Here is a 16,414-nt window from a genome sequence, read left to right as displayed (position 1 = left end):
CCTACAATAGACACTTTATGAAAAAGGGGGGCTGAGTTCTGAGAGAACTGTGACTAGCCCAAGGTCACCCAGCGGGATTCATGTGGAGGAGTGGGGAAACATACCTAGTTCACCAAATAAGAGTTCACCACTCATGTGGAGGAGGGGTGAATCAAACCCAGAATCAAACACACCTTCTCTGGAGATCTCCAGTAAACACCTCCACCTCAATATCTTATCTTCAGTAGCCCAACAAGCATGGAAAGGGCCACCAGCTGCGGTTGGGAAATACTTCAAGATTTGGGGGTGAAGCCTGAAGAGGATAGGGTCTGGGGATGTCTCAGAGTATGAAGGAAATAGTCATGCCAGTCTTTATTTTGAATACAAGAGCTTTGAGTAGACACCATTCTGGGTGCAAAAAAAATCTATAATTGCACCAAACGCTACTGTGAGCAACAGTCATCGCTTTAAAAAATACAGAAGAGCATGTTGGGTTGCATGCAAGATAGCTGTGAAAAAAAATCCTGGGCGTAGCAGAGAATCAAACCGAAGTGGCAGAAAATGGTGGATGCAAGTGGCTGAGAAAACAAAAGTGAGAGCTTTAAATTCAGGTGGAAAATTTTTTAAAACATTTCCTGCTTTTTCCACACAGCAAGGCTTCAGGAAAAAAGTCGCTAGTTTAGCCTTTTCAGAATAACCCATTTTGAGCACAAATAAAATGTTTTCCAAATGTTTTTTTTTGGGGGGGGGGGACTGTGCAGAACTTCACCCCAAAACACTTTTTTCTCCTTCCAGCAAATATTTATTTGTGCTGTGAGGAATGGGCTGTTATTTTCACATGATGTTTGAAATCAAGGTTGCCAGTTCTAGGTTGGGAAATTCCTTGAGATTTGGGAGTAGTGGGGTCAGTCAGGGGCACCTCTATGAAAAACAGTGCCTGAAGCAAGCATTGAAAACTCCTCTCTCTTCTCCTGCCCCTGCAGCTTGGCTGGTGTCCAGCATTCAACTGTGAGCTCTGCCTCTGAAGTCCACCTGACTTCAGAGGTGGAGCTTTGGGGACAGAGCCAGAAGTATGACGCTGGACCTAGCCAGGCCAAGCCTGCAGTTCTACTCTGGCTGGGTCCAGCTTGACACAGTGTGTTCTGCCTTTGAAGTCCATGTGGAGCCTACAGTTTAAAGCTGGACCCATCTAAGATGGAGCGGAGTTCTTGGAGGGTAAGGGACTGAGGGTTCCCCACCTTCAAGGGGTGCCCAGGGCATGTGCTCTGGCTGTCCCACCCTAGATACGCCTCTGGTGGGATTTGTGAAAAGAAGGACCTTGGTAGGGACAATGCCATAGACTTGACCCTCCAAAGCAGCCATTTTTCCCTAGGGAACTGATCTGTGTAGTCTGGAGATCACTTCAGATAATTTCAGAAGCCCTCCGGGCCTACCTGGAGGTTGGCAGCCCTTGCTTCTGGCTGATATGGAGTCCTTCAGTCTTGGCTGGGGGCCTTTGGGGGCTTTCTGTGGTTTTTTTATTTATTTATTTATTTATTTATTTATTTATTTATTTATTTTTCAAATTTATATCCCGCCCAACCCCCGAAGGGCTCTGGGCGGCGGACAACACAAAATTCAAATACAATAAGCATAAAAACAATATATAAATTAATCACTAAATAACATATTTAAAATGCAGCAAATTAATACATGATACAACTAGGTTGCGCCTAGTTCTTATATACTGGCCTTCCCTCTGCTTTGATCAAGCCCATTTTGGGAGTGCTGCACCTAATGTCGAAAATATCTTTGAAAAAGTGTACAGAAACAGGTAGAATGATGTGTTCATTTTCGAGACACACGCCGACTTATCAGAAAAGAAAAAAAGAAAAGAAAATTAATCTCCATTCATGTGAGCGTTTGCCAGCAAGACAGTTGCATTAACTGCTTTGACAGGTCATTTGCCTGCTTCTCATCCACTTTCTTTCAATTGTCACTTGAGAAACTATCGTAAACCACTTGTAATTAAGCAATCCAAAAGAAATGCCAGACATCTCAAAACTCTGCAGCTTCTGAAGAATGGAAGCAGGTGGTCAGGAACTGGTGGGATTTAAATTTTTTTAAAAAAATTAAAAACCCTAAGTATAGATTTGGGGGTTTGCTTCTAATTAGGTCAATTTCTGCATTTCCTTGATTAATTTGTGTTTCCCCATCCCTTCAAAGGAACTCAAAAATGTCTTAGTCAAGCAATCCTGTGATGAAACCGTATTCCTAATATAATTTGTCTAGAATTAGCTTCAGTTAGGTTAAAGTAAGTTAAGTGGTAGCTTATTTTCAAAGCCAGTCAAAAAGCGACGTTTTTCTCAGAGATATAATGGCACAATAATTAGAGTTGCAAATCTGTATAATGAAAGAGGAAGACTCCTAAGGAAAAAAAATAGAATACCTACTAGAAGTGGGCCTCTTCAGTTGTACAAATAGCTGATGCTTGCACATTTCTCAGCTTCTTAAAAATCCCCGCCCCCACGCCCGTGTTGTTCCAAATAGTAGTTCTTTCAGATATAGGAATGCTAGTTGCCTGCTTATATTGGGAGACCTCCCATCATTCAGGCCATCCCTTCTCCACTTGCTTCTGGGAGTGGTAGGACAAAGAGCCAGGACCAGAAACGATGTATAGCAATCTATGGTGGCATATCCACATGCAAAAACCCTAACACTTGAATGTGACCTAGACTTCGCCAGGCTCCAGGTGGTGACGGAAGCTCACTCGCTATCACGACTGATCTCCCAGCATCAGTTTACCTGGAGAAAATGGCCACTTTGGAAGATGTCCTGTATGACATTTTACCCCTCTCCTCTCCAAACCCCGCCCTCCTCAGACTCCGTCCCCCAAACCCAGGTATTTCCTAACCTGAGGTTGAACCCTACTCTGGCCGTTCCCAAGAAATAGTGTTTTCAGGAACACCTAGAGCATCACCTGATGTGTTGATGCCACTTCTGAGTTTTCAGGTAGATTGGAAGTCAAGCATTGCTGGATGTCATTTCTGCCCATCAACCACCCTAACAGCCGGGAATTCCTGTTCAGTGACCAGGAAGATACACAGACAGAATAGAGGGCGGAGATTTTTGAGAATCTGTGGAATGTGCAAGTATCAGCTATTTGTACAATTGCTTTCAACTTTACTTCCAAAGTTTAAGTCATGGACCTGCTTACAGGTGTAATAATTCCTGACGTGTAATGCTACTCCTCCTTTCCTGGTTGGTCTATTTCTCTGAAACAGGGCTCAATGTGCATTTTAAATGTTGCTATTACGAATTATTTTAGTTTGTCTATGAATATAATGTGTACATGGAAATGACCTATGGCATAATTCCCAGTTATTTGCATTTATTCTAATTCTGCATGACTTCGAAGTCATTCCCACCTTCTATATGTGAAATATGAAATATATAAACTAGCGATAAATGCAGTTTTTCTCTCTGGTTAAAGCTGCCTGCTAACTTTGTTTCCTCTGTCCCTTTCTCCCTCCTGCCCAGGCTTTTTAGTGCAATTTTAGAACAAGCAACCAAAGCAGATGGAGTGAATTCAATAGGAGGCAAAGGCGCTGGATTTGATGTCAAAGCACTTCGGGCTTTCCGAGTATTACGCCCCTTACGGCTGGTATCTGGAGTTCCTAGTAAGTAATCAAGTTCCTGCCCATCTGTCTCTTGAACAAGTGGAGGGGGCAGCAGAAAGCCATGTGTAAAATGTTGTTCAAGGCCTCATCTGAGAACTGGTTTTAGGGCGGGAAGTAAGGCAGATGTTGCACATTGATTGCAATTGCAAGTTTCATCGAACATTTAAAAAATAACAAGAGTCCAAGGTGAGATACCAAGGCAGAGGAGCTTTATAAGAGCAGAGTTGCTTGTTGCAGTCATTGTGTGCGCAATGATCTGAGATAATATCTGAGATAATATCTGATGATCTGAGTTTCAAACAACATCAAACGAATACGTAATCACTATAATGAATCTAATATGAATTAAATCAGTGCAGCAACTGTGCTTCTGGCTCTGAAGTTATGTTTATTAATACTCCTATATGACTGGTTTGATGAAGAAACCCTCCCATGGCCTAAGTGCCTGTTTTGGAAGAAGCCCGATTTTATTACCTTCTTGTGCCTTAGGAAGCTCAGCAAGACCAGGACAGTTGTTTTTAACATAGCTGCATGGTTGAAAAAAGGGTAATTGTTTTCCTGCATTGGGCATGTTTGCTTCTTTAGGTGCAATGTTGTCAAACAGAAGTAAGTTCGAGGATTAAGGTATAGAGCAGTGGTTCTCAACCTGGGGGTCGGGACCCCTTTGGGGGTCAAACAACCCTTTCACAGGGGTCCCCTAAGACTCTCTGCATCAGTGTTCTCCATCTGTAAAATGGATAAATGTTAGGGTTGGGGGTCACCACAACATGTATTAAAGGGTCGCAGCATTAGGAAGGTTGAGAACCACTGGTATAGAGGTTAAGAGAGGTGGACTCTTATCTGGAGAACTGGGTTTGATTTCCCACTCCTCTACATGAGTGGCGGTGGGCTTTTACCTGGTGAACTAGGTTGGTTTCCCCACTCCTGTCCATGAAGCCTGCTGGTTGACCTAGGGCCAGTCACAGTTCTCTCAGAACTCTCTCAATCCCACCTACCTCACAAAGTGTCTGTTGTGGAAAGAAGAAGAGAAAGAGTTGTAAGTCACTTTGAGACTCCTAATGGTTGAGAAAAGCAGGGTATAAACCCAAACTCTTCTTCTTCCTTGGGACATTGTTTTAATAAAAAATAGCTCCTAGCTGTCATTTTCTCCCTCCCTCTCCAGCCTTCTCTTCCATTCTCCAGTTAGGTCTGGACTTTTGATTGGTTCGGCTGTAACTAGTTTTGACAAGAACACTGGAAGTGGCTATTGTATTGATGGAGGATGGGATTCAGGGGTAGGAACCTGCGTTTCTCTCCAGAGGTTCAGGACCATACAATTCCTATCAAAGTTTTTCAACGCCTTCAGCATGGCCAATTGGCCATGCTGGTAGGGGCTGATGGGAATTGTAGTTCCTGAACATCTGGAGAGCCGCAGGTTCCCTACCCCTGGTCTAGTTGGAGAAAAGTTTGCCAACTGGCAGTATCTCTCCAGAGTATTGGTCAGAGGTCTTTTACATCACCAGCTCCTTGATCTTTTTAAACTGGGGATGCTGGGGATTGAACCTGTGACCTTCTGCATCCAAAGTGCATGATTTATCTTTGAACAGCAATCATTTCCTATTAATGCAGCCTCTTCTGTTTCCTGGCCAGGATTGCTTGGTCCCTCGTGGCTGTGGGCAGGAGATGTTGGGAGGCAGGTTCAGGGGGTGACAGTCTGCATCAGTGCATGTTGACATAATTTGTGCCCCCCACACCCACCTTGAACTATCTGGGCACTGGCTGCAAGCTGGGGTGCAGCTGCCCAACAGTACCAGGCTGGGGCTGCCACAGCACTCACATTTCAGAGGCCCTCAGTGCCACTTTGCAGTGCTTGAATACTTCCCATGCCCATTGCTGCCAGTCTGGCAAGACACCATTTGCTGGGATCATGTGGCAGGAGCAGCTGTGGCCCAGGGACCTTGCAAGCACCTCTGTGAGGCTTCCCCCTGGACAGCTGCCTTTCCCCTTGCATGCAATCACCAGCCTGACAGTTTGTTTGCTCCCAGCTTTGCTCATGGGCCAATAGCTCCAATGTCTGGGCTTACTCCTCTCTGCTAGCGTGCTCCCCCACCTATGAGATGTTGAGTTATGCACAAAACCAGCTGAAAAGCCTCCCCCCCCTTTTAGCCCACCTGCTTCCCTCCACTGCATAGATGAGCATTGGCAGGCAACATACAGTTAGCCAGACACACAGGCTGATTATGCACAAGGTTGCAGTCATGTGGACAACTCCTGCCTTGCAGCTACATTTCAGTAATACAAGCCATTAGCAGATTGTGTACATATTTCCCAATATGTTATCAAAGTTGGTCCCCTCTTGAAGAGTTTATGGTGGCTTAAAAATACGTTGTCTTAGAGAAGAAGAGAGAAGAGTTTGGGATTTATATCCCCCTTTTCTCTCCTGTAAGGAGACTCAAAGGGGCTTACAATCTCCTTTCCCTCTTCCCCCCTCCCCACAACAAACACCCTGTGATGTGGGTGAGGATGAGAGAGCTCCGAAGAACTGCGATTAGCCCAAGGTCACCCAGCTGGCTTGTGTTGGAATGCACAAGCTAATCTGGTTCACCAGATAAGCCTCCACAGTTCAAGTGGCAGAGCAGGGAATCAAACCCAGTTCTCCAGATTAGAGTACATCTGCCTTTAGCCACTACATCACACTGGCTCTTAGGATTCAACTTTATCATACGTTTTAAGTAATAACAGTTTACTTAACAGTTTTAAGTAATATTATTTTATTTTGCAAGTGCAGTCTCTTGGACTGCTTTATCAGGGAAGAGAATGACATGGGGGATTTTAATTCTTTCCTCCCATGTCAGTTTTTTTGCTTGGAAAAAAAATCATACTTGAGCTGATTTTACATCTGCTGTGGTCAAAAATACAGGTTCTTGTAAATCTTCCCCAGCAGTTTTAAAAGCAGGTCAGGGGTGGCTTTTCCAGGGAGAAAACAGAAAAAGATTAACTTTTCCCGTGTTTTCCCCACGCTGTTTCTCTTCATTAATAAAACAACCCTAAAGCCTGCATTTGCAAAAGAAAAAAAAAGGGAAGGAAATTGAGCACCTAGAGGGAGCCTTCAGGGTAGTTTTCTAGAAGAGTAAAATGTTCCTGACATAACCCTGTTTGGTCCTCTTTCGAACGCCTCCAAGGAAGAAGGTTCAATGATTTCTCTGCGCAGCTTCTTACACTGCTGAACATCTTTTATAGATGTGAAGTCCTTCTACTTTAATCATTATGGATACCGGTATTATTATTTAGACTTTCAAGTCCTTTATTTCAGACCAGAATTTTTCTTTCTCTAATTTACTATAATATTTTTAAAAATGTTTTAACTTTTTTTTTGAAGTTTCATTGACTATTGTACCACTGAAGGGCAAAAGTAAACTTTAGAACTTGTTTGACATTGGGAGAGAATGATACCATTTAAAACTGAAAAAAACACACTCTTCCATCATGATTGGAAAGGGCTTTCTAGTACACTCATGACTAAGCTTACTAATACACATTTTACTTATTAAATTTCATCTTCATCAGCTTCTTGCTAGAATTAATTAATACTGCCTGGTTGCACAAGCTCATTGGGGTGAGCGTTCTGCCTGCTCAGTGGATTTAGAGAGCAAAACCACTTAAAATTCTTCATGCATATAAGACGTACATTTTTGTGCGCTGTCCAAAATCCACAAATAGGCCAACAGGCTCAATGCATTACAATTTGCATAGTTTGAGCTGATCAGTTGTCGTGTTTTGTGTTGGTATAATCAATGGAAGTGTTCCTTGGTGGCATTCACCCTTTTTAATAAAGACGGAGGTTATTAACTGTAGTTGCTGGGAGAACGGCAAGGGATTTGCCTCTGTGAAATGCAGTGGCGAGATGGGTAAAGGTTAGGCAATGCAGCGTGGAGTTTCTCTGCATTTATACTTGTGTGCATGAAAAGTTTGTATTTCATTATTTTACATTTATTAATTTCCCCTCACCCCAGTTCTGTAGGAATGTGTCTTGGTGCACAGAGTAGCATGGACTTGTACTGACATTGTGGTTATCAGTGATACAGAGGAGGGGTGGGTAGATTCACCCACAGAATGGTTTGAAATCATGCAGTGAGCAACGCTTGTGGCTGTGTGGTAAGAATTTAGTGCTGGATGCCAATCCCAGTCATAAAGGTAACATACGGAGGAGCCCTGAATCTTAGCCTCTGTTTTCACAGACAAGAGATTGCATAATTGCTATACTGTGCTGATGTAGACAGCAAGCAAGGGCTGTTCGACAGTGGAATGCACTACCTCGGAGCATGGTGGAGTCTCCTTCTTTGGAGGTTTTTAAAGAGAGGCTAGATGGCCATTGTCAGGAGTGCTCTGATCATGTGTTCCTGCATTGCAGGGGGTTGGACTTGATGGCCCTTGCGGTCTCTTCCAGCTCTAGGATTCTGTGGAAGAAAATACTTTGAGGAATGCTCCCATGTTGTTGTTGTTGTTGTTTTAAAAAAACCCTTTCGCTGCTCATGGGAAACTATGAGCTTGGAAGGAGTTTTGGTCCCACATGGTGCCTACCTAGCAAAGCAATATATAGGAATGCAATGTGTTCAAACAAAGAAACATACTTTACTTTATAACTTTCTGTCTACATGACTAGTCTCACATAGGCAATGCTGGGGTGAGCTGACCAATGGCTTAATCAATGGACTAGCCATAAAACGCTGACCTCAGTAGCTAATTAGCTGGCACACAGTTAACCCCTTCAAGAAATCTGCAGGAGACAGACACTTGCAAATACCAACAATTAGTTACTGCACTTGATATAAAAACTTTCTTATATTTATTATACTTTGTTTAATATATGTTTCTTTGTATTCTTTGATTCCCTAGTCCTCCTCATGAAACTTATTGGGTGACTTTGGACTAGTCACAGTTCTCTCAGAACTCTTTCAGCCTGACCTATCTCACAAGGTGTCTATTTGGAGGAGAGAAAGGGATTGTAAACTGTTTTAAGACTCCTCAGGGTTGAGAAAAGCAGGCTATGAAAACCTTTTTCTTTATTGGTTGTTAGCCATCATTAGCCCAACCTTGGTTTGGAAAGGATGCAGTAGAAGACAGAGATAGATCAACAGACTGAGGAAATGGGAGCTTCTGAGGGTGTACTGTGTGGCATCTCATCCATTCTGAGATCTCTTCCCCCTTTTCCAAACACCTCCTCCCCCAGGTACTGCCCTCAAATCTCCATAAATCTCTGAAGCTGGAGTTTGCAACCGTAGGTAGGTGGAATGACCCAGAGTTGTCCTACCAAGTTGCTTTATTATTGATTGAATAGGAAACATGTGCACTCAGTCAGTGTGACTCAGTCAGTGTCATCATTTCCTGCTGAAGGAATAGCGTCTGCATGCTATCTTTTACTAGTTGCTTGACTTTATAATGGTAATGTGTAATTTCCAACTGGGACTGGTTTAGAAGTTTAGAGGGTAGGTAAATAGCTCATTCCCACTGTTAAGGTGGATGGCAACCCTCTTCTAACCTAACCTCTCTCCAATTTAGGCCCCAAGATATCTGCAAGCGAGCTTTATCAGTTCAGGGAGTGATGTTCAAACCACTTCAGTTCTTCAGAAACAAATGTTCAATTTTCTCCACCCACACAACAGTTGATTAATATGTGCTGAATAGATTCAAAATAAATATAAACAACTTATATAAGTACATCATATCAAGCCTACATAAATGTGTGATGAGCACAAAGTGAGGGTGATTTCAGATACTGCATTTAACTCATGACAAAATCTGGGGAAGCCACACAGTCTCATTCCTTGTTGGAGGTGGTTGTGTTTGCAGTTTTATTTCCCACAAAGGCTGCAGACTTTCTTTTGGTTCTGACAAAGTGGGTATACTACAAAAAAACTCAAACATTTAATTTTCTTCGCTTCTTCCAGTAGCCACTGTTTTTCTTCTTAATTCAGAATATAAAAAATTAGGGGTACATGAAATGTTCATATGCAAATATTTTTTATTCATTGAGCCAAATACACATTATCTTTAGCACCTGTTTGCAGCCCAGTCTACTGTAGCTCTGGTATCATATTTCTTCCTTGGTTAGGACTTCCTTCCTTAGTCACTATATAGTCCTAGTGAATTAGGTAGTGATGCTGCTATGACATCACATGGCGATCACAGCATCACTGATGATATCCAAAGCCAATTTATAATGAGGACAATACATAGGGAAGTCTGAGATGAGGTTTACAGCATGACTGATTCTGGGGAGGTCCGAAGGAAGGGACTGCTGCTATGCAAGCTGGTGTTTGTGCCACCACAACTAGAAAATGCAGATGTTACATTCTAGCAGCTACTCCTCTTGCACTTATTTGTTACCCTAAATGGTGGGAGTCTGTCCTTTTAGAGTGGGGAATTAGTGAGAGCAAACTCTTGGCTTAGCAAAAGGTAGGGCTAGCTTGAGATCTTTGTTGCCTATGGATATCAAGGTCAACTTTTGCAAGAAATCTGCAGGAGAGCAAAATATAGTTTAACAAATTATCAAATTGTATTAAGGGATAATAGGGGTACACAAGCACACAATAACCAAAGCAGCAGGACACACACACAGTCCTCGGATATCAGGTGTGTTGAGAGAAAAGGTATGGAATAGATGAAGGGAATTTGGGGAATAAGGTTATAGTCACCTGATCTTGGAGCAGAAAGGTCCAATGAACAGAGCTGAGTGACCAGCACTAGCTCTGGCAGAAGAAAGAACAATGTGTTGGGGACAATATCAACAGACAGAGAGTGTCCAGAGATATTGAACATTGGCTATTGAGAGAGGGAACTTCTTACAAGGAAAAAAAGACCTCAGGGATAGGCAGTGGCCCTTAATCTCCCAGGACAAAGGGGAATCCTGCTTTTCCAGAGAAAGACAAGAGGCGGACATCAATCTTAAGTGTTGAGTCGTTAATCTAATGGTTTGAGTGTTTAGCCTGATGAGCTAAGCTGGGGGTGTCCAGAAGTGGGCAGAGGGCTGAGTCAATCATAACTGTAAAACAATGGCAATGTAAACAGGTGGTCGTTAGAGAGAGAATAGTCAGAGGAAGAAATTTGGGGGTTAAAACAATACTAGCAGGAACACTTTGGGCAAACACATTAACAAGTCCTTTGTCTTTGCAGAATGAATAGTTCAGTGCCGGAGATGGGAACACTTTCCAGTGCAGGGGTGTGAGGCAGGTATTTACAAAGCAGATATTGGTTGAAAGCAAGTCCAGACAAGTTTTTATTGTGTCCTTGTGCGTACACTAGCCAATGTAGAGAATTGGCTTCCCATCTTGTCACAGCACTGCTAAGCACCCCAAGGTTTGGAGGATGGGTAGAGACACTGCCGCCTTTAAAACAGAATTCTCCCACCATGGGTTGGTCTGTTAACATTATGTCTGATTTATTTTCTGGTAAGCCACATCCAACATTATGGGTATGCTTTCCCAGGAGATCGAAGCTTTCAGGGAAAAAAAATCACATGACTCCCAATACCAACAAGTTCCATAATTCTGAATGTCTTGCTAGATTAGATCAAGGTTTCTCTAATCCAGCAATCTGTTTCCAGCAAGAGACTCCTAAAAATCTCTGGGTGTTTCCAAGAAAGACTGTTGTTTGTTCTCTCCACCCTTCTCTTTCCCAAGAATGTCCTGGGAAATATTATAATCAGATTTCATCCTCAGGAAATAAATATCAACACAAGAAGGCACGCGAGTATTAAAATGTGACACTTTATCAAACATGCCGAACCAAAGGATCTTGTTCACTGCAGCCTTTGGGTTAACTGTATTTTCTGTTGGGAATCTGTGGACACTCTAAAGTTGGTTAAATAGTGTAAACCAATTACAGTGGCAAAGAGTGTAAACTGTGAGCTAGAATGTTTCTGCATCAAGCTTTGCCTCAGTCTCAGTAGGTAGCTAAGGCAAGCCATTATATAATTTCTATCCATCAGTAATATAGAGATACTAATACCAACTTGCAGTAAAGATTTGTGTAACAATTGCTGGATAAAAGTTGTATTAAAATATATTATCTACAGCAATATTGCCAGCCTTTAAGCCTTGGTTTCTGGCAAGGAGGAGATGCAGGACAGTCTCCAGGCCTGTTTTGGCCTTTAAGGGAGGAGTTATGGGGTCAAGGCATGGCAACAACCACTGGCAGATCCAGCTGCTCACTACTATTCAACAGCAGCCACCACTTGAAAACCAGTGCAACAGTGAAGAGTTTCAGACCAGGATCATGAAGATGCAGATTCAAATTCTGACTCTGCCATGGAAGCTCAGAAGGTGACCTTGGGCTAGTCACACACTCCCACTCTAAACTACCTTCACATTTTGTTGTATGAGGATGAAATAGAGGACTGAAGAATGATGATTTAAATCTCAACTGGGGAGGAAGGTGGGATATAAAATAAATAAAATAATAAATATAGCTGAAGATGGGGGCAGATAAAAGGTAGGTTGGCTGGTGGGTGGGTGGAATCAAGGAATGGGGGGAGGAAATGGGGAGTGCCAGGAGAAGGGCAAGAAGAAACAATGTCGGGAGGGGATACAGTAGTCCTTCTGGGGCCCCACATTATTATTTAATTATTTAATAATTATTAATATTATTTAATTTAATCTGTATTCGTTCATGCACTAGTGTTAGGCTGGCAGTATAGAAACAGGGTAGTTATTTCAGAAGAATGACTAGTACAGGAGTATGCTTTCGTAGATGAAGCATTAGATTCCCTGACTGTATATATACATAAAGCTTTGTTATTTCTACTGTGATTTTTATGTAGAGACAGCAATAAAGAGAAGACTACAAATTGTGTTCATTTGTTCATTTTGTCCAATTTAATAACGATGATCAAAATTACGAAGTACATTTTATAGGTTTCTAATAACACTGTGCGATTATATAGACATTAGGCACAAGTCTACAAGGGGAGACAAAACAGTAGGAATGACTATCATCATACATCAATTAGGCATCTGTTTATTGAGGCACAATACCTACACTTATGCCAGAAGATGATTGAGAGAACACCACGGTTGTTTGCCATCAGGGAATTTCCAAAGCGTGGCTCTCCAGCTGCAAGGATGCCAGATGGCTGATCATTCTAAAAGATTATTGGCATGTCTGTTTGATCACATACAGTGGGCACTTAAATGTGGCATTTCAGTAATTGGCAGCTGTTCTATCATCTGGAAGGTGATGATGTTGCCATTGCACAGGCTTCTAGAGTCAACACTTGAGCTGTTCACCATAGAAAGGTGCATTTGTTATAAAACTGTGGTGTTCATAAGAGAATGCCTACTCTTAGCTTTATTGTCCTCAGTGCTCTGTGGGCCTGGTACCTGAGCTATACCTGAAGTGATTTACTGAAGTCCACACAGAAGGACCACAAGGACAGATCTGCTGGCAGAGTCCACATGGGCACAACACAGACTTCTATATTTTGTGATGCTGATTTTAGAGTACTGTTCCCTCTCCTTTTGATTTTGTACGCAAGCATTAAAATGGCAGCAGAGGGTACCTGTGTTGTCTTTGAGGGAGAAATGCCACATCTTGATGTAAATGCAGATGTAAATGTGATTCCGAATCCAAGCTGAAAATGTTCATTACTTTGAAGTCTGGTGTACACAGATTGGATCATAGGTGAGAGCAGTGTGTCAATTACATTGCATTTTTAAGGACATGCTGAAATAGTATTGATTCTTGCATGTGTAATCACTGTTACAACGTGGGATTGATCTGACTTTATTAGGAGTACGTAATAAATAATGGGCACGATCCAGACAAAGTCAAGTGATCACAAGCCTCATTGATTTCATTAGATGAGATTTAAGCAAGTACTTAAGTCATCAGCTAATGGGATTTAAAGGGACTTAATTTTGACTGCTTTGAGCCCAGTGCTAGCTGTGTGGAACAAGGAATGATATTGTGTTGAGAAATGCTCTATAATGCTGATCAATGGTGTGGTAATAACATATGAAAAGGACTATAAGGTTGATAATTGTGGGTGAAAGTGTTTTGAGACGGGTTGCCGTGTTAGTTATAATTAGCCTGTGTGGGTGGTATCGATATACTAGGTGTCAAACCAATTCCCTCCCTCCCCCCCCCCCACTATTCCAGATTATATACTCACCCATGAATTCATGTGCTGCGGTTTTGTTGTGAGCTTGGCCTATAAAAAATGTTTTGGAGTTTAGCCAGCACTTCGTTATAGCATTTTCCAGAGGAGGGAAGCAAAGCAGCAGGAGCAACTGATGTTGTATCTTTGGTGTTAGAACCGTAGTTAATAATCTCAAGAGTCCTTTAGAAAGATCTATTTCTGTATTTTGCTAACACGTGTCAATAATAAATCTTGCAATATTTCTCAGACAATAAAAAACACCACAATATACTGATCCCAGGGTGCACTTTTACGTTTGCAGGATCACTGTCTGAATTTGTCATCCTTTTAATGTCCCGTAAATCTCTGAGCAAGTGACAAGTTGAAGGGCTGGGTGGGGCGGGGAGCTTTTGTTCCAAGGAGAAAGTGCTAAAGCAAGGCTGGAATCTGCAACCTGAAAAGTGTCAACTTCTCTGTAAGCAGCAATTTCCACTTAGTGGGAAACAGCACATACCATTATGAACCTTGCTTTGCATTTGGCCAAAATCCTGCTGCCGTAATGGACTTTTGTGGAATGCTTATGTTCCAAGTGCAGAGCTGGATTTGTGCAAAAGTGCACTAATCATCAGTTTACTGCTTTCAGTCATGAATGGTCTCTAAAAAGTAAATTCGCCAAATAAAATAAAAAAATACTAACAATACTTTTTAATGTAAAAATAGTTTTGTACTCCTATGGGGCATCCTGCCCTGACCTGGATGACCCAGTCTAACCTGATCTCATCAGCTCTAGGAAGCTAAGCAGGGTAATCTCTAGTTAATACATGGATGGAAGACCACCCAGAAGGTCTAGGGTTGCTACATGGGAGTGTCACGGGGTTAGCTTTGCCAGAATCCCTTCCCCGTAGACATAGTCCCAAAGATCCCCTCGGCCAACCTCTCGCAGCCAACGTGAGTTTTAGCTTTTATTCCCCTGTGCTACTTAAAATTCTAAACGTGTGCTGTTACACTCTTAGCAGCTGGTGGAGAATCCCTTTCCTAAATCCCCTTCCCCTGTTAAGGCCGTAACAGGAGCAAACTGTCATGGGCTGGCTGCCGGGGGAGCAGGGAGAGCCAAGGAGGCGAGCGGGGGTTAGCAACAATTCACAGTCTTTGTCCAGCCAACAAATGCAGTCCCAAAACATCAGGCAAAACAGCAGCCGGAGCACAATCCACGTCAGAGGCTCATCAGCCAACCAAGCAGCAAAGTCCAGAAAGAAAGTTCAGGAATGATCCAAGAGTCAAAGCCAAGGAGTCAAGCCAAGCAGCAGGTTTACAGGAACAACAGGCAGGTCCGGAGCAGAACAGCAGCAGGCCGAGGTGACTTGTTGCCTTCTGCAGAGAGTTTGCTGGCGGCGGTCTCTCTTTTATTAACCGGAGTGGGGAGATTGCATCAGTGAGCCTTGTCCCTTGGTCCTGCTCCTGAGAGCTACTCACAGCCGGTGAGATGATGATCTTGCTGCCCTTTGGTGTTCGGCCAGCTCAGAGCAGCGTTGCTCCAAAGGGGAAGATGGGCTGGAGGGAGGGTTCGCCCTGGCCACGGATGGCGTGTTCTGAGAGAGGACAGGATCATTGGAGGACCAGGAAGACAGTCCTGGCTCCAGGCTGTCAGCGGTGGATGATGCTTCCAGATCAGGCTGGTGTGCACAGCTGGTTGATCTATAGGCAGATCCAGATGGCCTGATGCCACTTAACAGACAGCTGACTCCTCCTCATCCTAGCTGCAGTAGCTGTTGCTTTCAAAGCCGAGGAACTGGTGGAGAGGTTGAGGGCAGGGCGCGGGGGGGGGGGCTCTCAAACCCATAGAACATCCCCTCGCTGTCAGACCAGGCATCAGGAGAGAGGACAGAGTGCTGGCCATGACACAAGCAAAAGCTTGCCTCTTGGCTTGAAAGCCCTACGGGGTCACCATATTTCAGCAGTGACTTGACAACACTTTCCACTGCCATGGGGCCTCTTAAACTTGGGCTAAATTAGGGCCAGATCTGCACAAGGATCTTACAGTGTCAAGATCATGGGTGCCCGTGCTGGAATCTAGAGTTGAAGGTTTTGCTTTCTGGTATCAGGGCTGTTGAGGTCAGTGTGTGGAACTCGAGCTAGGAACATGAGAGGCTAATGAGAATCAGTCAGAAAGTGGGGATCAGGCAACGGCAAAAATCCAGACTCTAAATATCTATACCAGCCTTAGAACATAAGAACATAAGAACATAAAAACTAGCCTGCTGGATCAGACCAGAGTCCATCTAGTCCAGCATTCTGCTACTCGCAGTGGCCCACCAGGTGCCTTTGGGAGCTCACATGCAGGATGTGAAAGCAATGGCCTGCTGCTGCTGCTGCTGCTGCTGCTGCTGCTGCTGCTGCTGCTGCTGCTGCTGCTGCTGCTGCTGCTGCTGCTGAGCCTTGCTCAGTCGAGAAGCTTCGTACTGCCTGTCAATCAAACCACCTGATTTTATACACTCCTGTTCCTTTGTGTGTCTACAGAATATTCTGAGGTCTGATCACACAGTAGCTCACTAGGTCACATACCAAGCTTCAGTTCATAATATCTGATTTAAGTCCTAAAGCAAGAGTGTTATTCATTATGAAGCTATTTCTAACTATAATTTGTGATACAGTTATGTCAGTG

General features: G+C 43.2%; 1 protein-coding gene across 6 annotated transcripts in view; it reads left to right on the top strand.

Annotated features, from left to right (window-relative positions):
* Nucleotides 1-16,414, top strand: part of CACNA1C (calcium voltage-gated channel subunit alpha1 C) — a 563,646-nt gene that overhangs the window by 316,392 nt on the left and 230,840 nt on the right. For all 6 annotated transcript variants that reach the window (XM_048499569.1, XM_048499568.1, XM_048499567.1 and 3 more), the window contains exon 5: nt 3,499-3,638. In XM_048499569.1, the coding sequence (XP_048355526.1) occupies nt 3,499-3,638 (140 nt within the window). The remainder of the gene's footprint in view (nt 1-3,498; nt 3,639-16,414) is intronic.

This window comes from Sphaerodactylus townsendi, linkage group LG06, assembly GCF_021028975.2.
Source record: "Sphaerodactylus townsendi isolate TG3544 linkage group LG06, MPM_Stown_v2.3, whole genome shotgun sequence".
Classification (NCBI taxonomy): Eukaryota; Metazoa; Chordata; class Lepidosauria; order Squamata; family Sphaerodactylidae; genus Sphaerodactylus; species Sphaerodactylus townsendi.
The sequence above is the reverse complement of the archived record's forward strand: the minus strand, read 5'-3'. Positions and strand labels throughout refer to the sequence as shown.